The 22,018-nt window shown below is 43.4% G+C and overlaps 1 protein-coding gene across 4 annotated transcripts in view; it reads left to right on the top strand.

Moving 5' to 3' along the window:
* Nrxn3 (neurexin 3) overlaps positions 1-22,018 on the top strand; it is a 1,482,316-nt gene that overhangs the window by 13,374 nt on the left and 1,446,924 nt on the right. For all 4 annotated transcript variants that reach the window (XM_071606618.1, XM_071606610.1, XM_071606632.1 and 1 more), the window contains exon 2: positions 19,428-19,445. In XM_071606618.1, the coding sequence (XP_071462719.1) occupies positions 19,428-19,445 (18 nt within the window). The remainder of the gene's footprint in view (positions 1-19,427; positions 19,446-22,018) is intronic.

The raw sequence follows: 22,018 nt of genomic DNA, 5'->3' as shown, positions 1-22,018 counted from the left end.
TGAGTAGTGACGAAGTCAGTTTTGAATTTTATTTCTCTCTCTCTTTATTTATTTAGGTGCTGCAGATTAAATCCAGAAGTGCTTTTCCACTGAGCCAGCCACATCCCCAGCACTTTTTATTTTTTATTTTGAGACAGGAACTTGCTAAGTTACTTAGAGTCTCACTGAGTTGCTGAAGTTGGCCTCAAATTTGCAATCCTCCTGCCTCAGCCTCCAGAGTCACTGGGATTACAGGTGTGTGCTGCTGTGCCCAGCTCTGATTTGAATTTTAGAAAGATGACACTTGGGGCAGTTTCTGGATGGATTGGTCACTGGAAAGCTTAAAGCAGAGAAGCCAAATCAAAGCTGTTGTGTGGTTTTGGTGGGAGAGGCTGTACAGGAGGAGTAGAGATGGGAGAAGGGCAACTGCAGAGATGTAAAGAAGAAGAACTTAATAATTGCGTTGGCATGAACTTGGGTTTTGGATTGAGACTGCCTGGCTTTGCCACGTTCTAGCTCTGCAAACTTGGTCTAAGGACTTCACCTTTCTTTTACTTCTCTTTCATGTTTGCCATCTGTGAAATGGGGTGATAATAGTGCCCACCATGTGAGATTGTTAAGCTTTAAATGCTCATTCATCACTTCATCAGACATTCGCTGAATCAACGACTGTTAGGTGTCAGTGTGGTCCCTGCTCTTGAGGATCCTCTTGAGGGTCTAGTTTGCTGTATAGAGTGCTTAGAATGATGCTTGGCACATAGTAAACACTGAGTGAATGTTAGGTAATACTATTATTGATTGGTATTGAGAAGAGGAAGGAGGAACTTTGATAATATGCTCTCCTTTTGATAATATGCACATGGAGGTGAGCGGGAGGAGCAGGTTCAAGGTGAAGGTGAGAGGTGAGGAATACATTTTGGTTTGATTTTTTCTCTCCTTCTCTTCAGGGCCTGTGGGATCCCAGGGCACGTGGGTACAATGGTTAGCTCAACAGGGCCAGAATATGTCTGAGCACAGAAGTCAGCCTGGTTGTTTTAGGGGTGGGGGAAGGCTTGGAGGTGTAGAAAGAACAAAAGAAAGTTCTTAAAATTCTTCATTGGTGAATAAATGAAAAACTACACCCTTTTCACCTGGTTGAAGTTGAGGCATGCGTTTGAATACAGTCAACCAGCTTAAAATATTGTATCATTTAATTTTAAAAACTCTCCACATGGACCTTTCTGTTACTTGAAATTAAGCAAGGTTTGTTCAAGTGAAAAAATTTTCCAAATAGAAAGTCTCAGATGCACGTGAGGAACCTGAATATTTTGGGTGTTTTGTGCATGCTTCTTAGAACATTAAAATTCTTTGGGAATCAAGGATTCATATCTGGGGGCTGGGGGAAGACAGGAGGAATGAAGCAACTTGCTCAGGATCAGCGAATTTGTGTTCTGATCTAAACCTCTTGCTTCTTTGAATTAAACACCAAATCCTTGGCTAAGTTTTCTTTTTCCCTACAGTCAAGCACTGAACTCCTTGGGGCACTAGCACTAAAGCTCCTCTCAAAGCAACATATATTTCCTGGGATTGGGGAGTGATTCCTCTAATTCTGGTCCCTGTGGGCTGAAAGACCAAGAGGCTTCCACCAGAAATGCTGGAAGTCCTGGCTCAGCTAGCGATATAAGTGCTGGTAATTAATTCACTTGTGGTTTTTTCTATCTCTGTCTTGGGTGGAGTGCTTGGAAAGGAAGCAAAATTCTTTCTTAAGGAAATCAAGGCTCAGTTCTCTTATTGCAGGCTTGCTGCCTTCCTCTTGCCTTTGACTCTCCAGGGCTGAGGGTGGGGGTGGTGTCTGTCTCTGAATGCTTGCTCTGCATCAGTTTTCCAGGAATTTCAGGACACAGGAATTTTCACCCAGCTGTGTTGTGTGTTGCTGTTCAGCAATCTGAAGTTGCTTATCCAGCGTAAGTCAGAATGGGGAGCCTAGGGAGGAGGGGGGAACACCTTCTAACATTTTTCTAAGCAGAAGAAATTGAGGTGTTAGGGGCCCAGCTGGTATGTGATTGGAACTAAGAAATGGAGCCTCCAGGGTATGCATGCTCACACGGACCCTTTTACTGAAACCTTGGGATACTATTGGGAAGGTACCTCTTTCCACCCACTCCAGCCACTGTGAAGTATGCAGGCCCACTGTGTGTCAGAAGAGGCACTGGGGGCAAGAATGGTGTGCAAGACAGACCCATCTTCATGCTGCTTAACGAACCAAGCATTTAGAAAGTGAGGGGTACTCCGAAAGGAGACATGTGCATGGTCTCTCTGAGTTTAGGGGTCTCTCTTCACATTTGGCAGAACAAAGACTGTGAAGTTCAAGGGTGTGACCAAGATGCTCCAGTGCTTTTTCTAGATTCACAGTTCTGATTGGCTTTCTTCCCAGAATGTGCCTGCTGGGGAATCACAAATGCAGGTAGTAGGCTTAGGACTTCGATTGAGTTTAGCTCACTGCCCGGCTTGGATTCCTGAGTAGGCCTCGATGATGCATTTTGATTTGGGAGAAATCTTATGGTTTGTACCTGGTTACTTTGTGATTGAACACATTTAATAATGATGGTGGCTCACTAATTCTCATGAAGTGCTTACTACCTGCTGGGGGCTGGTCTAAGTACATTCAGACAGGATTTCCTTTCATTTTTTCCAACCACCCTCCCCAGGGAGGTTGATTTCCTAGTTTTATAGAGGAGGAAACTATGGTTGAAGACAGGGAGCAGTCTGTCTGCCTGTGGAAAGAGCCCTGACAGTGGATCTTGATGTGGAGTTTGAATTCTTATTTACCTGTCTCTGCTGCCCCCTGTTCACTCTGGCACTGGATGGTAGTTGCTGTGGCCATCAATAACTCAATCCAGTGCTAACTGGGGTGCCTCTACCGTGCAGAGGCACTGCCTGATCCCCCCGACCTGTCTTCTGATCTTTGCCTTATTCTGCATGTGACTGATTGTTCTCTGCTCCCATGTTTATATATACTCATGTTCTGTAAAGGAAATGTACAAGGTGCCCCAGACCCCCACCTTTTATACCGGTGTCTCATTCCATCCCATGGGCCATAATTCAGATGGTTCTGGAATTACTGACTGCTTGGGCTGGAATCCCACATTCTCTCCATCTTTTTTTAAAACCCATGATCCCGCAGTAACTGGATCCCCCAGTATTGTGGATCTGCAGTTTCCACTAAGAGGCTTTTGAAAAACCTTCATGAAGATGTAAAATAAGTATTGTTTCAATTTGTATATCATTCCCAACATAAGTATTTCTGATCCCCTCTTGAACATCACAGTCCAACCTGCTTTTATGAAACTGTGACCCAGAGAGGCAGGGTGACTCACAGGAGGCTTCTCACTCACGAGTGGCTGAAGGGCTGCGACTAAAACTGAGGTATTCTAACTCCCAGCCTAGCATCCATTCTCTTACATCACACTGAAAGAAGATCTGAGGCTAAGGAGAAGGGATTGATTGAAAAGAACATAGGTTGCCAAGCACAATCAGTAATCACCAAAACAGCTCTGGTGCCTGTCTGCAAGGAGCTTACAAACAAACAGAAAGCATCACTATGGAAAACCTAAACCAAACCGTGTTTAATTAATTGTGATGGGTGACAAGAGATGGGAAGAACAGGCCAAGGGGTCACCTAATGAGAACAAAGTAATCAGGGTCATTGCTTGTTGGAGGCCCTCTGAAGATGGAAGGAATAGAGGAAGGTGATAGAATGCGGCAGTACCTGTTAATTGTCACTTGCTCAACTTAAGGACAAGGTTGATTAGCTCAGTATCTTTGGTGGAAACTATGTCTTTTCCTTTTATACTTTTTTTGGGGAAATGATGGATGATGGATAGATGTGGGACCTTCTGGGGACTAGGGAAAGAGAGAAATTCTCAGTGTGATGGGCTGGGAGGGGCTGAGTGTGTTTGGAAGTGGGCGTCTACATGGACATCTCCCAGCAGAGTTCAGAATCCTGGAGGAGAAGATCTGGGGGTACAGTCTCTATCCAAAGGAAACTCTCTGTGGAGACAGTGAAGATGAAAGGCTGCTGGGACATGAAAGCTATAGTGAGTGTCACTTGCTGCCAGCCTAAAAGGCTTGTTCCTCAAATAGCTGCACAGCATGGCTCCCACCCACAGCCCTGAGATGAGCTTGAGCATTTCCAAGCGCCTGCCCTTTCTTCCCAGCACTCAGATTCCTGGTTCTGCCCTCTTGGGTCCTCCCACCTGCCACATGAAGAGGAACAGGAGACCGCCTTCATTGATCCACACTCTTCAGCGGTCACTGCCAGGGACATTTATATTCAAATAATCTAAAGAATTCTCCACTTGGAGGAGTGGGGGTAAAATCCGAGGCTGGGGATTCAGCTTGATTGGAAATGGCTCTGCTCCTTGGGTTTTAGGTGAACACTTACTGACTGACTGTGCTTCAGGTACTGTGCGAATTGTTTTACCTTCATCCCTGTTTTACAGACACAGAGACTGTAGAACAAAAACACTTCCAATCTACCCTCAACCCAGAAGTACAAGGATACAGGGGCCAGAATGAAATGTTACTATTCTTGATGAAAACAAGAAGAATAAACATAATACGATACATTTTTTTGAAGTAATTCAATTTTTTTTAAATTCTAAAATTATGCCCTTTTACTTTGAGAATGTTAGAATGCCTTTTCTCTCTCTCTCTCTTTCTTTCTTTCTTTCTTTAGAATTATTTTTAGACACTGATGGGCCTTTATTTTGTTCATTTATTTATATATCATGCTAAGAATCGAACCTAGTGCCTCACACATACTAGGCAGGTTCTCCACCACTGAGCCATGGCCCCCTAATAGCAAACATTTTATTTTATTTTTTTGTGGTGCTGAGGGATTGAACCCAGGACCTTGTGCATGTGAGGCAGGCACTCTACCAACTGAGCTATATCCCTAGCCCCCGAAATGCCTTTTTTTTTTTTTAAATAAAAAAAAGAAAATCAGTACTATATAGTGTCAGTTTTTGTTTTTTGTTCTTTCTCAGCAAAATTAGAATACACTTAACCTCTGTTAGTTTCTAAAATTGCTTTATATATGTTACAGGTAAATAAAATCTATTAATCTGTGGACCATTGTTGTAGATGATGGCTGGTTCCCATGCCACATTCTTCCCTGAGAGGAAAATATGTGTATAATTTTATTTTGATCTTTGATCAGAAAAAAAGTGCAACCAGACAGGACTTCTGAGATTATATAGTTATTTTTATTCATCTATCAAAATGTTTTTGAGTCCCCAGTTTGACCCTCAGACTTTTTAACTCTATGTTGGCATAGTCAGAATTAACAAAGCCTAGAATGTGTTTAACATAGGAGCAGTTTCCAGAAGCAAACAAAACTGGGGCTCATGTAATTCCTCAATCCATTTTCTCTCTAGCCTCGTTAAGCCATTTATTTTTTCCAATTCATTTTTCTTTTTTCCGAGTTATTCTTAACGAGATCAATTCTGCTCCATGTGTATTCTAGCATGAAGATTTAATTCATCCATCAGTTATTTTTTGAGCGTGTGCCTATCAAATTTTACCTAGATAACTTCTATCATTGTGAATGTTCTTTTTGGGCCATTATTTCTACCATATCCAATCTTCTCACGTCAAATTTGCAGGTCTAAATTTTGTCAAGAATGTTTAATTCTTCCTTCAATAACAAATTTCACCACATGCAATTTTAGTTGCTGTCAGCTGTGTTCTGTGCGTGTGTGTGTGCATGTGTGCATGTGTGTGTGCGTTCGTGTGTGTGTTTTCCTGACAGGTTTACTTCTTTTCCAGTTTCAGTAGTTTGAAGAACTACATCTTCTTCCTACAAAAAAAAGTCAGTCCATATTCTGATAGGTTCTCAGCAGTTCCAAAATATACTTTAGGTGTCAAGATATCCTGCATTGTTTATAGAGACCAGTGACCCAGAAGGGTTAAGAAACCTACTCAAGGTCAGACCTAAAGTTAGGGAAAGAGTTCTATGGGACCATTTTAGAATACAGTGCTCCTCTTATTCGTTGTAATAAAGGAAAATTGGGATCCTCTTAATGATCTACCTTCCTGTTTTAGGCTTCCATTTTTTCATCCCTTGTGAGCTACAGAATTTCTACTGACCTGACCTCCCTAAGAAATGGCAGCTGGGGCCACTGTTCCAAGCCTCTTGGCTTCTCCTTGCTTCCTAGCTAGGTCTGCCTTAAGCTGTGTGTGCACTGGGGTGACATGATGTACAAACAAGCAGGACCAAAAAAGGAAAAAATCCTCTCTTGTGGAAAATTAGGTCAGTGGCAGAGCTGGGAGGGGAGGGAATCAGGGCCCTGTTCTCCCATCCTTCAGCTCACCCCTCGCCTGAGGCCGTCAGGACAGTAGCGTGTGGTGCTGCTGGGAACAGGCATCTGGGGGTGATGGGTTGGGGGCAGTGTCCCTCTGTGTGTTCTTGTGTGGATGTGTGAGAACATGAGTGGGGTCTGCTTTCCAGCCGCTCGGGATTCCTCCCTCTCTGAATGTATTTGTCTGGATTACTCTAAGGGGGACATTAGTGTTGTCTAATAACAGCCTCAGATTTATCAAGGGATTTGTTTGATTAATTCCAAAGCACAGTACAGCGGGTAGATTAGAGCTCAGCTTGTGTGGTGGGTCTACACTTCCCACTCTCTGCCCTTTCTAATTCATGTGGAGGGGGCTATTCCTCCTGCTTGTGGTCCTGACTGTGGAAGGCTCTGGATTTTAGGACCCCACTATGGGAGAGTTAAAATCATTTCCCACTTCTAAGATGCCTGAGTCCGGGAATACCAATAATTCTCCAAGTTCATGCTGTTTTTTCCTCTGCAGAAGCTCCAGAGATTTGGCCACTTGCCTTTCTTTCCCGGTTACTACCATTATACTCTTGATGCTGGTTCTTCTTCCAGACCCTCAGTCAGGGCACTGGTGCCCCAGGGGTGGCACTGTGGGAAAAGCATGAGCTGGGATACAGACGACCTGAATTCTGGTTTCAGGTCCAATATTGTCCAGTGGGTGGACAGGTTGATTCTCCTCTCTTGAATCTGTGCCTCCCTTGTTCCATAGGACACTATGGCTCTGAATACAATCACAATGAACTGTCTGATGGTCGTGGCCCATCCCTTCAAGTTCGTTAGTACAAGATCTGAGTCTGTCTGGTTCCTCGGCCATCACCCTGGTACCTAGTGCTATCCCTGGGACATAGGCAACAGATGTTCAATAGAATGAACCTGTAACCTGAGAGGGATGGACCTGCTCACTATCCTGAGACTCTTCTACTCTGGAAGGAAGGAAGGAAGGGAGGGAGGAGGAAGGGAGGGAGGGAAGGAGGGAGGGAGAAAGGAAGGAAAATTTGTAAAAAATTCTCAGCTTCTCCTGTATTCATGGAAACAGTTACACCCACTTTTATTTTTACTATTTTAAAAACATTTTTAATTGCAGTACCACAGAAGTTACAAGATAAAAGTGGTAATTAACTATAATTATAACTCAAAAAGCCCATTATTGATGCACATAAAGTTGTGTTTAGGGATTTCTCCCTCTTCTTACCTGATTCTCTGGTTCCTGACAGTAGAAAGTCCTGGTTTGGATCTCTGAGCTCCCTCTGGAAGGGCCTGCAGAATCCTTTTGAGCCTTGCAGAATGAGACAGGTACTAACCAGTAAGCCACACGCAAGATTCTCAGACTCAATCTTTTTGGTCCGGAGTTTCACAATACCTCCTTGCTTTACAAGGGGGAGGGAACCAATATTGCTCACTTTGTGAAAATTAGAGAAACGAAGAGGTATAAGGGAAAGCAGAAAATCTGACAAGGGCTTTAGAAGTGAGAGAGTCTTTAGGGCTACTTGCTTCCTTTGGGGGTTCCCTGGGTCTCTGGTGACTCATAGTCTCAGTGCAAAGACTCTTTGGGAAGCATTTGGTTGAAAGCTGACTTAAGCCAATACATGACCCCTTCCTCCTCAGCCGGCAGCTGCCACTAATCATCATACTCCTCTTTATCCCAGACCCACCTGAAGCCCCACCCTGTCTTAACCCTCTTCTCTAGCACGTTACCAGCCAAGGAGGTGGAGGCAATGAGTGCCAAGTGCACGGGCAACTGGGTTGTTGGGAAGTTTATATGCATTTGCCTCTTGACACTCTTGGTGCCTCTGAATTTGACATAACAAGCTCCATTTTACAGATGAAGTTAAATAACTTGTCCAAGGTCACACAATGAACAACCATGTTGGCACTTGAGCTCAAAGCTTTTGGATCCTGTGTTCTTCCCCGGGAGCCCAACCCTCAGGGGTGTCAATTGACCACTGACCAGTTACAGGAAAAATTCTTACAAAAGTCTTCCCTACTTGATTGCTGTCCTGTGTCCTCTGGGGGCCACTTTAAAGTTTCTCCAATAGGACTTTGAAGCATTCTCTGTCAACCCTAAGCCCCCCACTTGTGCTAAGTGGGACAATAAATGGTCATATAGAGCCACCCTATCATGTTTGTGTACTGTCTTTGATTACTTGATTCACTGCTAACAACACGCGGGGCATTTTTCTTAGAGTCTTCAGTGCCTAAATTGGTGTCTGATATGCAGTAGTGATCAATAAATGTTAGTTATTTCAAACTGAACCAGACCTGAAGGTAAATCATAAGCCTCCCCAGCTATCCCAGGACCTCAAAGCCAGCCTTTTTCAACCCGCATTCTGTGAGATGTTGCTGGATGTTTTATCTGGGAAATGTCCATTAGGCCCCAAACATACTTCACTTATGGAGGATATCTCCATTTGGATTTTACAGTGTATCTTACTTACTATAGATCAGGTTTTCTGAAGTCTTGCCATACTTGATTATCATTTTTTTTTAAATCAGTGTTTTCTAAATTTATTTGACCAGATTTTTTTTTTTTTTGAGAAATGCCTATTTACATCTTGCTTGATGGAAGCAAGATGAATTTTATGGAATTTATTTTTGGATTTGTTGCCCAAACTTGTAATTCTTTTTATGAAATTTGGATCCTGCAGAGATGTTGCAAAATCAACAATGTATATTACACTTCAGAATAATGACCCTCCATTCTTTTTATCAGCTTTCCATTGATCTTGGCAGACCCAGACCAGTTTTTTGAAAGTTGCTTCTGTGTCATGAAAGGTGACAGATTTGGATGGTAAATCAGTGAGGGGAAAAATAATTGGGCACAGAGGGATGGGGCTGTAGGAAGGATGAAGGGTTCAGAAATATCTTGAGTTCAAATTCTGACTACTGTTAATGAGTTGAGTAGATTTGGATATTAACTTTTCTAAGCCTTAGTTTCCTTGTTTAAGTGGGAATAACACAATATCTGTGTCACTAGGAGTAAATGAGGTCATATATGATGTATAAACACACACATACACACAGTGGCAGGAATGTGATATAGGAACCCTCAGAAAGTGGCAAGGATTATAATGGATAAAGATCCTTGCAGTTATCTTTTGGGTCATATTTAAAAAAACTTGTTTTATGATGTTACTGTGAATAGTGATTCCATTTCATTCTCTTTTTTGACACAGGGATCTAACATAAATGCCTAGTAAGGAATTGGTGCTAGACTTCTGGAGTGAATGAATGTACATAGTACTTTGTTGTCTACAAAGTGCTTGTACATATGTAGTCTCATTCAAACCTCACAGCAACCTGGTCATGTAATTAGCGCTATTATAACCACTAATTATGGGTGTGGAAAATGAGGCTGAGTGAGTTGCCTAAGATCACAAAGCTGGTATGAGGCTAGAAGGTCAGGCCTCAAATCCAGGGCTTCTGCAGGTGAAATATATATATATATATATATATATATATATACATACAATGGAATATTATTCATCCTTAAAAATGAGGGAGATTTGATGCCTGTTACAAGGGGTTTGGACCAGAGGAAGTACCAAATCCATGCTGGTGATCAAAATTATTGCATTACTTTACCCCAGTGAATTCCTTGAGAGAGATCTGTCTTCTTTCTAAGAATTCCTTCCTCTCTGGAAGGAGTCTAAATCTTCAGAATTTATGCCAATTGGAAGAGTGTTTTGGGAGAAGCAGGTGGGTCTCCCAGAGTTTCCTTAAGAACATTATGCTAAGTGAAATTAGCCAGTCACGAAAAGACAAATACTGCATAATTCTACTTTTGTGAGGTGCCTAGTATAGTCAAATTTATCAAAAGAGAAAATTAAAGGATGGTTTCTAGGGGCTGGGGGGAAAGGAATAAGGAGTTTGTGTTTAATGGGTACAGAGTTTCAGTTCTGCAAGGTAGAATGAGTTCCAGAGATGTACATTATGCATGTATTTAATGCCACCAAACTATACATTTAAAAATGGTTGGGGACTGCAGGTGTAGCTAAGTGGTAGATTGCTTGCCTAGTAGAAGCCCCAGGGTTCCATCCCCAGCACCGTACACAACAAAATGTTCAGGTGGTAAATTTTATGTTATGTGTATTTTCCCACAGTTTGTTTTTTATTGGTTTATTTTTGAACTGGTGCGCTATAGTTATGCATAAAAGTGGAATTCATTGTGATGTGTTCATATGTGCACATGACAGAGTTTGCTTAATTCCGTTCTACTGTTCCTCCCTTTTCCCATCCCTCCTTCCTTCCCCGTGTTCCATTTCTCTACGGTTCTCCCTTTAATTTTCATGAGATCCCCACCCCCTTTTTTAATTCCTTATTTTTCTCTAGCTTCTTCATGTAAGAGAAAACATCTGACCCCTGACTTTCTAAATCTGACTGATTTCACTGAGCATGATGCTTTCCAGTGCCATCCATTTACCAGCAAATGACATAATTTCATTCTTTTTTATGGTTAAGTAAAACTCCATTGTGTATTTGTACTACGTTTTCTTTTTCCAATCGTGGACTGCTGGTCCCATAACTTGCCTATTGTGAATATGAAGCTGTAAACATTGGTATTCATGCCTTACTAGAGTATGCTGATTTTAGTTCTTTTGGAGAAATACCAAAGAGTGGGTCACTGGGGTTATATGGTGGGCCCATTCTTAGTCTTTTGGGGAATCTCCGTACTGCTTTTCAAAGTGGTTGACGCAGTTTTTAAAAACTGAAAAAACAAAGGTTCTGACTCCACACTCACATTCCCTTGGAGCGCCCCCTACAGAGTACACCTCTTTCAAGGCTCAATTCTGGTACTGAACTGCTAAGTTTGCAGAACTCACCTTTACCCAAACTCTGGGAGAACCACCTGCTTCTTCTAGAGCATTCTTCCAATTGGCATAAAGTCTGAGGACTTAAGATCTTTTCAGAGAGAAAGGAATTCCTGGAAAGAGGACAGGTCTCCTCTCTCAAGGAAATTTCTGAGGTCAAGTAATGCAATAATTACCATCCCCAACATGGATTAGTAGTTCCTCTGTGCCAGATCCCTCGCTCTGTTCTTTTGCATACATTAGGCTTATAACCCTCACACAAGTCTTTCTAGACAAGTAGATCGTCTCTATTTCTCAGATGGGGATATTAGGGCTCAGAGAGGTTAGTTAACATGCCTGAGCTCACATGTATAGAAGAGCCAGGATTTCATTCAGGTCTACCCAACTCCAGAACCTGGCACTTAATCCCAGCATTCCCTGCAGGAGGCAGGGAAATTTGAGATGCCTATCTAGGGTGCTGTCCATCATACCAGCTGATGGATTTCTTTCCCCTCCTGTGATGCCTTCCTCGGTGTCCTACAAGACAATGGAATATTCTCTCATTTTAGTCAGTTTCTGTCTTGAAGTTAACTGGCGTTCTTTGAGATGCAGGTGTCTATTCCTCTCTCGTGGGTCATGCTGCAGTCTGGGGAGGAAAGCGTTCATTTGTTTATCTAGAAAGTTAACATATGGAACCTGTCCTTTGGCAGTGCCCATCAGCTATAAGCACTTTTCCAAATCCCTTGTCCTGTTAGGTGGGAGAATATAGCAGGTGCCAACCTCATGGCCTAGGGCCAGAAGGTATTATCTAACTAGAGATGACTTTTATTTGAAGGCTTAAACAGGTCAATAGAAGCTCAACTTGTTGCTTTCAATCTCCCAGGGACGTGTCAACAAACATTAATGATGATTTCAGGAAGTGTTTCTTGAACATTTACTATGTGCCTGGCATTGTGCCTGGCATTGTGCCCAACACGTTATATGGATCATCTCATTTGATCCTCATGGCCATCTTATAAATTAGGGACAGTCAGTTCTGTTATAACGCTTGTTTTGAAAATGCAAATTTGTTCCAATGCGATTGATATATTAGGGAACAGTTTGAACATAATAATTTTGCTCTTGATTATGCATGATTTTGTCCATCAGAAGTGCTAGGTGAAAGCAGAAAGCTGAAGTTGGTGAACCAAGCCGAGTGGGAATAGCCCAACGCACCTGCCTCTAGCCAGAGTGTTACCCTGTGTGTGGCGAGTCCCACCAAAGTCTGGTGTTGCAACTTTCTGTCCAGTTCCAGGTGACCCTCCTTCTGCTGCTTCACAACAGTTCACAAGCTCTCCTCTTCCACAAGCAAACTTTGGGTCTTTTCTTAGTGCCATGTTTTTTTGAAGTACTTATACATTCCTTAACAACATGTGTTAAACTGGTTCCTAACTGTGTCACCGAGGAAGTGTTCAGGTGTTGTGCCCTGATCCCATTTTTCCATAAGCTTGTGTTTTTATTTCCTCTGTGATTTTGTAAAGTGACTGAGGAATGCATGGGTGCTCCTATTTCCATGCGGCAGTAGAGAAAAGAAAGCCAAGAAATCTGTCCAAAATATTTTAAATAACCAGTAGCAAAACCAGGATCCAAACCCCAGACAACCTTACCCCCATGTCTGTACTCAAAAACCCAGAAGCATTTAAAGCCAAGGCTGTCTGCACTCATCTCTGCTGTATCCGTAACAAGTAGACAGCTCCTTTTCTCGATTGTCAGTCCAGGTCTCCTTCCTCAAGCCAGAGTCACTACAAGCAGGTGAGAGTGCATAAAGGTATTTGGTAGCAGTGGCCTAGATCAAAGAGTACCTTTATGTCCCTTTCCTGGTTTTCTTCCTGTTCCCCCAACTGCAGCTGCCCTTCTAGGGTGGGGGATACCTACCATGCCTTAACCCTAATCCTGCCTGCTACTCTCTTGCATCCTGGAATTATTATCACTAGAGAACAAAAGCACACAGTACCAGGGCTGGGAGCACAGGGCTTCTATGGCAGACAGATGGGCTCTTGTGTGTTTGCGGGGACATGGAGCTAACACCACAAACCTTTTATGGAGCCCACTTCTCTGAAATAGATCCAGAAAGAGCTTCCTCATAGCTGGAAGTTTGCTTTAGCTCTCAAGTAAAACAAAGTGTTTCTGTGTGTACTCTCTGAGAAGGGAGAGCCCTTTTTCCCCTGCTAATGTTAAGGCCCCATGCAGCCTTCCCTGGAAGACCAGGCAAAGGTCTGTCCTGATATTTGAGGTCCTGGGCAAAAGCATTACGGACACCAGTGACCAACCTCCCTCCTACCTCCAGAACCGTGAAGTCCCTTGCGTGCATTTGTGGGGACACCTCAGCCTGTGGAAGTCCACATTTCCTGTGGACAGCTTCCCCTTGCCCCTTGTTGACACTAGAGTGTACTGATCTGCTTTTGGGCATGGAATTCTGGGTACCAGGGTATTCTCTAGGTGGCGGGACAGGTGCTTCTTGCTCCGGCTGAGAACATTCATTTAATTCTCTGCAGTGTTCAGTACGTGGGCTGGATGATCTGTAAAAGGCAATGGAGGAGGCAGTTCCAGGGCAGGGCCTCCAGGTGTCCAGGCCTGTGGTCATGCTGCATCCATCTGATCCCTTCCCTCTGCTCTGGGTAATACCTTATCCTCACAGCTGCAAGATGCTCACTATCCTTATCCCTAATTTGTAGCCATAGGTCAGTTGGTTTCTGTCCTGGTTTGTCCTGTTATTAGGAAATATAGTTTGACTCTTATCTGATGTGAGTCTGAGAGGTATTAATACGAGTAGAACATCCTGTCCAAGTCTTGGTTTCCTTATCTGTAAAGTGGGATGAATAATGTTCCTACCTGTTAGGGCCGTGGTGCTGATGAAATAAGATGATGTTCTGAAGCAGTTGGCTCACTGCCATCACAGAGGAAATGATCAGTAAATGAAAGCTTTAGGACAGGGGTATTGCTGCTCTTCTGTTTCCTTCTCATATTCATCCTCTGTTGGAGGGGATTGCTCCCAGCATGGCAGTTGACACCCAGAGAGGAATCCATAGCTGGATTGCCGGAATTCAGGCTCTGGCTCTAGAGACCATTTGACTTTGAACCAGTTACTTAAGCTTTCTGGGCCTCAGTTCCCTTATCTGTGTAAGGGGCATGGTAGTGTCTCCTCCCTCATAGGGTTGTCGTTGAGAGGCTTAAGGAGAGTGCCTAGCCCATTGCAAGCCTCGGGTAATGTCAGCTTTTGTCAATTAAGCAATTGAATCACCTCTATGTAGAAGACGACAAGAATTTTATACAAGACAACCAAGAAACTTTTCTGTGTTTGCACAGCAAGGAAGGCAGACCCAGGGTGCAGCCACAGGTGTGTCTGACCCTCAGCCTTGCCTCCTCCCCATGTCTGAGGCCAGTACCTCAGGGCTCCCTCTGCCTCTGGTTGCCACTGTCATACAGCCCGGTGGCATCGGGCCCCAGGACAGGCCAGAGGAAACATGTAAGTATATGAAACATATCAGTTTTTTTAATAGACAGAAGTGGGGGCAAATTGCAGAAGAATGTTGACAACTGGGTACTGATTGATCCAGGAGAGGTGACATTCTCACCCAGGCCAGCACCTCCTCACTCCCTCCTGCTGTTTTATGTTCTCACACTGCGGGCCTGGAGTTTTCCAGAGCGCCACTGCATTTACATCTATATTCTATTTTCTCTCCTAGAAAATAGGTCAGACTCGAGGCAGAGTTCACCAGGTGGGGTCCCTGAAGGTTCGGCTGGGACTTTCCTCTAGGAGGCTGTCTGTGCAGCTTTCCCCACAAACCCCAAAGCTCCTCCAGGGATGTAGGTGTTAAAGTAGAAAGTGGCGGGGGTGGGGGGTGGGGGCTCTTGAACTCTTGCCTCTTGAGAAGATCCTGTCCCAGTGAAGAGTCAGGTGGAGGGCTTCCCTGGCTGAGCTAGCATCTGCAAGGGCAGCAGTAGTAGGTGGAGGGTCCTTTCTTTCTCCTGGTTATTAGAAGAAACAGGACCCTTAAACTGCAGGAAATTGCTTTCAACTTGAAAACAACCATAGGGTACTTGTGGCTGAAGTTAGTGTTGAATATGCAATAAGTGCTCTGGGGACTGAGTGGAGGTGGAAGTGCCCCGGATTTACTTCTTCCCTGGTTGTGATGCTGAGGAGAGGGGGTGATGCAGGTGATTTCAAATCCTTCCTTTCCTGGTTTTCCTTCCCTGGTTGGAGTGCAGCAGTCCCGAGGGAGGAAGTGCAGACTGGACCAGGAGGTATTTTCATCATGATTTGTTTTCCCCTGAATATTACTTGAGCACTTGTGACCTTCCAAGACTGTGTGTGAGGGACACATCTAGGAGGATGGGACAGGGAATGTGACAAGTTATGGGAGCCAGTCCTTGCCCTCCAGTCCTTAATGGTAGAGATAACTGAGAAGATCCTGCCTACAGCCTTTGCATTTGATAGTCTCCTCCCTGAACAGTTATTTTCTAGATATATGTAGTACTCATCTTCCTCAGGTATCAGTTCTGATATTACTTCCTGAAAAAATATTCCTTCCTTCCTTCCTTCACTATCTTCTCTAACATGGGGACCCTCTGCTGTCACTTATACTGCTTCTCTTTTCTTCATGACACTAATTGATGTTATGTATCTATGATTTTAAAATTGTTATCTCCCATTAAAACCCAAAGGTCTCTTCTGTGTCATTCGTTGCTTGTGTCCTCAATGTTTAAAGCAGGGTCTGGCCTGTAGTTGGCATTCTGTCAATAAGTATTGAATGGTGAATAGATTATCTCCATTGATACTGTTCACTGAGATAGATGGTATTAGGATCTGCATTCACCCAGGAGAAGACTGAAGCTCCAAGAAGCCGAGGCATTTGCTTCTGGACGGAGGGCAGAGCTGGGATTTGGCTCTTCATCTGTTGTCATCCTCTTATACTGAATATTTTTATTTGCTTCTATTTTGCACTCATTCTCAGGAGGACTGTCCCTTATGATCACAGAGATGGAATATGGCAGCTTCAGAGGAAAAAGAGAGAACCCCATTTCCTGATAATTCTAGTAAAATTCCCGGGCAAGACTCTTATTGGTTGGGCTTGGGTCACATGTCTGTTCCTGGTCCAATTATTGAATCCAGGAGATAGAATATTCCCATGCTCTGGCCTGAGTTTTGTGATTACTCTTGGAGACAAGGTGGGATCAGGGATTACCTCTGTGAACCCCATGGATTAAAGGCAGGGAAGGGAGTTCCTGGGAAGGCAGCTGGAGGTTGCTATAAGAAGAAAAGGCTATGGCTGATGGATACGGTCAAGTTTCTCATCCACATCCTCTAACCATCCTCCTTCTCCTCTTCCTCCTGCCTTTGCCATTGTATTCTGTCAGTCAGAATTGAGTCAGAAATTCAGGTCACTCACTGCTTCTTGGGAGAGGAGCCAGGTGATGCTGCATCTCTGTTCCTAAAGTTGGAACAGTGCTCAAAACCACCATAGACCGGAAAGGATCTTAGACCTTGATCTCTAACAAAAGGGATTTTCTGTTTGTGACAAGAACAGTGTTTGTTGCACAGGACCAGAACTATGCCAAAGTCAGGCTTGATGCAGGAGGATAAAAGAAGTAAGCGTGGAGTCATCTAAGTCCCCACTTCTGCTCACCCCAGATGTCTTTACTTCCCCTTTGCCAACTTCATACTGAGGTTTGTGGAAACCAGAGCTGGAACACTGGTCCTTGTTCCTAAGTTGAAGAGTTCAACCCAAATCATTTAACTCCTGGGCTCTCTGATGTTTGCAGTGAGTCATCTGGTCAACATTTTTGGGTACTTCAGCCTGTGATAATTCAAAATGATAACCATCAGAGCAGCCAACATTTATGTAGCTTTTGCTTTGTACTAAGTGCCTTACAAGTAGTTAATCTCATTTAATTCTCCTAACACTCCCCGTGAGGGAGGCTCTGATATGATTCCCTTTTTATGGTTGAGGAAAATGACTTAGAAGTTCAGTGATGGACCCAAGGCTACAGAGTAAGCTGGGGTCTGAACTCAGAGCTGTCAGTCTCCAAGTTTAGATATGGGTAACTCACTGGCTTCAAATCACCTTTGGAGTTCCAGGGGATCCTGTCTCCCCAGGCCTTGGTATCCTCCAAGAGTGTGTTTGTATGAACAATAGTGTTGACATTCCCGCCACAGAACCCCACATGTAAACAGTTTGATATCCTGTTTAATTAAGGGGTATTTTAACAACCACTATTCTAGGCAATCCATCAGTCACAGTTAATGGGCCTGCTTAGTTATTTATGCAGCATGTTTTCCTTCCCACCTCTTCTATTTCACCTCTTTTCTTTCTTCTTCCTGCCACTCCACCCCTAAATCTAACTCACCAGAAAACCGGAAAGGGGGTGTGGTTGAGGAGTGATTCAGAGCTCTCTAGAAGTCTCTTAGAGCAGATAAATCTTCTAGGGAATGCAGGGTGTGGGCTGGATAAAAGCTTGGCTCTTGTTGTGAGTTAAGTCCCATCCCAGGAGCCGGGGCACAGCAAAATCTGGTCACAGTCTGTATTTTCCTGGGGTAAGAGCCCTCAGGACTCCCTGGAAATTTACAAATACAATTACATATATTTTTATTATTGGCAGGAAGAGTGTTACCTACCTTGTTCAGGCAGCACATCAAAGGCACAGAAGATAGATCACAACCTGCTGGTGGGGTAGCTGGGAGACTCTCACCCAGCTTCCCCAGGGCTTCCCTCTTTTAGTCTTCAAACTGAATTGGGTTCTATATGCCTTCAAGAGACCTAGGCTCCAGTTGAATCAATTTGCACTGAATGGGATTCTAGGCTCTGTCTCTGAACCACCTGTGGGAGCCGGGCATGGGGAAATCTCCCAACCTCTTTCATCCTCTGTTTTAGTCAGCTTTTTTGCTCCTGTGAACAACAGATCTGACAAAAACAAATTTAAGGAGGAAAAGCTTATTTGGGGGCTCACGTTTCAGAGGTCTCAGTCTATAGATGGCCAACTCCATTCCTTGGAACCTGAGGTGAGACAGAACATCATGGTAGAAGTGTGTAGTGGAGGAAAACCAGGAAGTGAAGAGAGAGAAAGAGACTTCCTATCACTACAGACAAAATATATACCCCAAAGCCATGTCCCAGTGACCCACCTCCTTCAACCACACCCCACCTGCCTACAGTTGCCAAAAGCCTTTGGGGGGCACCTCATATCTAAACCATAACATTCCCCATCTTAACAAAAAAGAACGAACTAGATAATTAATGTCTATGGCCATCCCGTGATTCCAAGTGGGTCAACCCAGGAATACCCCAATGGCCAGTGGTTCCTCTCCTCTGCTGAAATGTGTGCCGTCAGGTTGGCTCTAGGGGTTTGAACAGTGCCCTAGGCTGCCCTGACTTAGACACCCCCCCACGTGATTCTATTTCACATCTGAGGAGAGGATCGAGAGGAGGCGGTGTTGTTCAAGGAGATGATGGGAGTCCACCGTTCTTCATGCTTTGAAAGTTCCTTGGCTTAATTCAAATATCAGCCTTTCCAGAGTTGGATGTTTATTTGTAGTCAGAAGTGGTTTCCAATGCCGATTCTTGTCATTAGTGATGGGGTGAAAAGCAAAGAGAAGAATAGCAGGGAGACTGTTCGTATGGTGGCTGCTCCACTTACACACCATGTCATGCACACCCCGCTGTCGGTGATGAAGAATGGTCACTGGAAATCCGGGAAGGAGGGAATTGTAAATGTCTTGGGATCTTGTGACCTTCGGTTCTATGTGGTGAATCTGTTGCAACTTGTCCCTAACACTTATGTCTCTTTTCCTTATTTCCTTAAGGGAGTGGTTTATTCATTTTTCTTTCTGCTGGGAACCTTGCTTGACTTCGCATCCAGTGTGTGGTACCTGAAGAGGAAGAGGATTTGCATGGGTGTCCGTGTGCAGAAATCAACCAGAATATTTTAACCAATATTCTTGCAGGATTCCAGTCTGCTTGGCTCATTGGAGCCCTATCTGATTCCAGGATGATGTCTTTCCGGACAGATGGGAAGTTGACCTCTCTTGCTACATGCATAGTGAAAGAGGAGCTCAGCTCCTTGGCTTGCATGGGTGGTTTTTGGGTGAAGGTAGAACTAAAGGCTCAGAAGCTGAGCACTGTTGATGGCTTGCATGAGCTTGATAGTCATGCAAGGACACATTGCATTTGAGTGTGTGTGCTGCTAACACTCTTTTTCCTTTCTCTTCCCCTTCTCTCTCCTCTCCCTCCCCCTCCCTTTGAAAATGCTGCCACAGATGTCAGTCAAGGTCCAGGTGAGTCTTTGTGTTTGCACTGATGCCTTGGGAATCTCCCCTCTGCTAGATTGTGCATGGTTTGACTCTGACCCCTCTTTTCTAGGGATAAAAATCTGAGCATATTGTGTTTTCAATGATATAAGTTTAAAAGAAGAAATGCCTTCAATTGATGAACTTGTATTGGTTTAGAGGAACCATTTAAAACCAAAGGAATAAGGTTCCCTGACTTATATGATTACTTATGATTTCTGGGTGAATCAAAGAACTTGGAAATTAGCATTTAAAAAGTGTTTAGATATGTGTTCTTTGATTTAATGAACATTTTGCCTTATGTTCTATGAATCTGCTTCTATAGCTTCATGTGGTTGAAGGTTGAAGATACAATACATTTAGCATGGAAAATATGATATGGGTAAATGAAGGTTTCTTCCTCTTATTCTAAGTAATGTCTTTTTTTCCTTACAATTAAGTTAGTAATGTTTATTTCCCTGGCTATATAAGTAATACATGCTCACTGTAAAAAAAAAGTTTTAAAATGTTTTTTAATCAGTAGAAAAATGGAAGAATGACCTTTATGATAATTGTGTGCCTCTCTATTTAAAATGCACAGTCATCCAGAGTCCCAATTTTCAGTACTGTGTGTGAGCATACTTTTTAATATGTGTGTACACACTCGCATGTACTGAATCGTGAGATGATGCAAACGTTTATAGGTAATAGGTGTCTGACGACTTGGAATGCATTGAAGACTGTTCTAAACTGGCTAGAACTTTTAAGAATAGGAAGGGGGCATTATATGTTGTCACATTTTCTTATTTATTCCATTTAACATTTAATCCTCATAGTATCAATTTAAGATAGGTATCATTATATTTATTTTAATATGCAGAAAATTAAATTTAGGGCCCAACTGTTCAAGCAGTTTTGCCCAAGGTCATAGTTTATCTGAGGTATCATTGACCTTGGAATTTGGGATTTTTTTCCCTCTAGAACTCATGCACTGGATGGTACTTGCTGGCCTATCACTGAACATTAGCAATAATTGAAGGTCTTATAGGTATTTCCTAACTGTACTGTTGTTTATTTATTTACTTTTGCATTGAGGTGTTGTGACATTTTCTACACCCCTCTTTTAGATCTTTTAAATGAATTTATCTTTTATTGTTTTAAAAAGATCTAAAATAACCAGACTTAAATAGAGTTCTTCTGATCCTTGTTCTATAAGGATGTTACACAACATAAGAGAATAATTTTTATCCCTACCTTATAACAGAGGGGTTTTCATATCTCTTTTTCTGCTGCCCTCCATCTTTAAAAATAATTGATAGTTGAACATAAGTACAGAATACCATTTCCTAGGACATACCATTAAATTCATTCTTTCTACTTCATAATATTTTAATTCCCCTCATTACTCAAAAAATAGTTGTGTACAAGGCATTAAGGACAGAGCAATGAACAAAAGACACTTCCTGCCTGCATGAACATTGTATTCTAGACAGAGGCAGACAGTGAACTAAAACCATACATACATACATACATACACATACATACATACATACACATACATACATACACACACACACACATACATACATACATACATTTATTTACATACATATACACATTAGATGTAAAATTGTACATTGTACCAGGTGGTGAGTAATAAGGGATACAGAGAAAAATGGAGCAGAGTAAAGGAGAAGTCCCTACTTTTTAGAGGGTGATCAGGGAGGCCTCTCTGATAAGAGAATATTTTCCCGGGGTACTTCAAGGAGATGTGGGAGTAAGCCCAATCCTTCAAATTTTGTCTGTCAAAGTGCCTCTCAGCTTACCCTCCCTTTTCCTGATTCGTGACAGAGATGTCACCAGGGATGAGCACTTGGGCTGTGCATGTGGTACCTACATAGGTTTTCCCTGCTGAGGAGTAGCAGGGGCTAAAATCCAGCCTGCCTTCATTAGAGCCTCAATATAAGATAGGTATCATCTGCCTCTGGCCTTGCCTGTACCCCTGAAAGGTTCCTTAGAAAAGAGGGGGGAGATTTTTGCCATATTGGTCCTAGATGGAAGAGAATGGTGAGGAGGCTCATAGGCCTTATGGGTAGAAGGGGGTGACCCTTCCTGGGACATCAGCAACAGTGGTCCCTCCTGCTGGTGACTACCCATCCCCCAGGTCATGGTACCATTCCATTTTCTTGGCGGTTGTCTCATTTTATTGTCTTAACAACACTCCGAGGTTTGTTGCCTGAGCTCTACTTCACTGCTGAGGAAATTGAGGCCCAGTGAGGTCAAGCCATGTGCTACAGTCACCAGCCCTTGAGCGGCAGGACTGAAAGGGGATTCTAGCCAAATCCTAAATCGTGTGCCCTTCGTTCTGCCTTTGAAGTGCCTAGGGCTGATTGTCAAACCTGTCACTCCTCTATCCTCTTGATTTTTTATGATTTCTAAGCCTTGTGATTCACATCCTTTCCTTATGGCCTGGGGCATGGCGGGAGGTGGCCTGCACTGGCCTGGCCCTGGCTGGGGTCGGTGGGCAGCCTCCAGTCTCTCTGAGCCCCTGGCCAGGCAATCCGGAGCCAGCTGTGCCGTGA

The sequence above is a fragment of the Marmota flaviventris genome, chromosome 2, assembly GCF_047511675.1.
Source record: "Marmota flaviventris isolate mMarFla1 chromosome 2, mMarFla1.hap1, whole genome shotgun sequence".
NCBI classification, from domain to species: domain Eukaryota; kingdom Metazoa; phylum Chordata; class Mammalia; order Rodentia; family Sciuridae; genus Marmota; species Marmota flaviventris.
The sequence above is the reverse complement of the archived record's forward strand: the minus strand, read 5'-3'. Positions and strand labels throughout refer to the sequence as shown.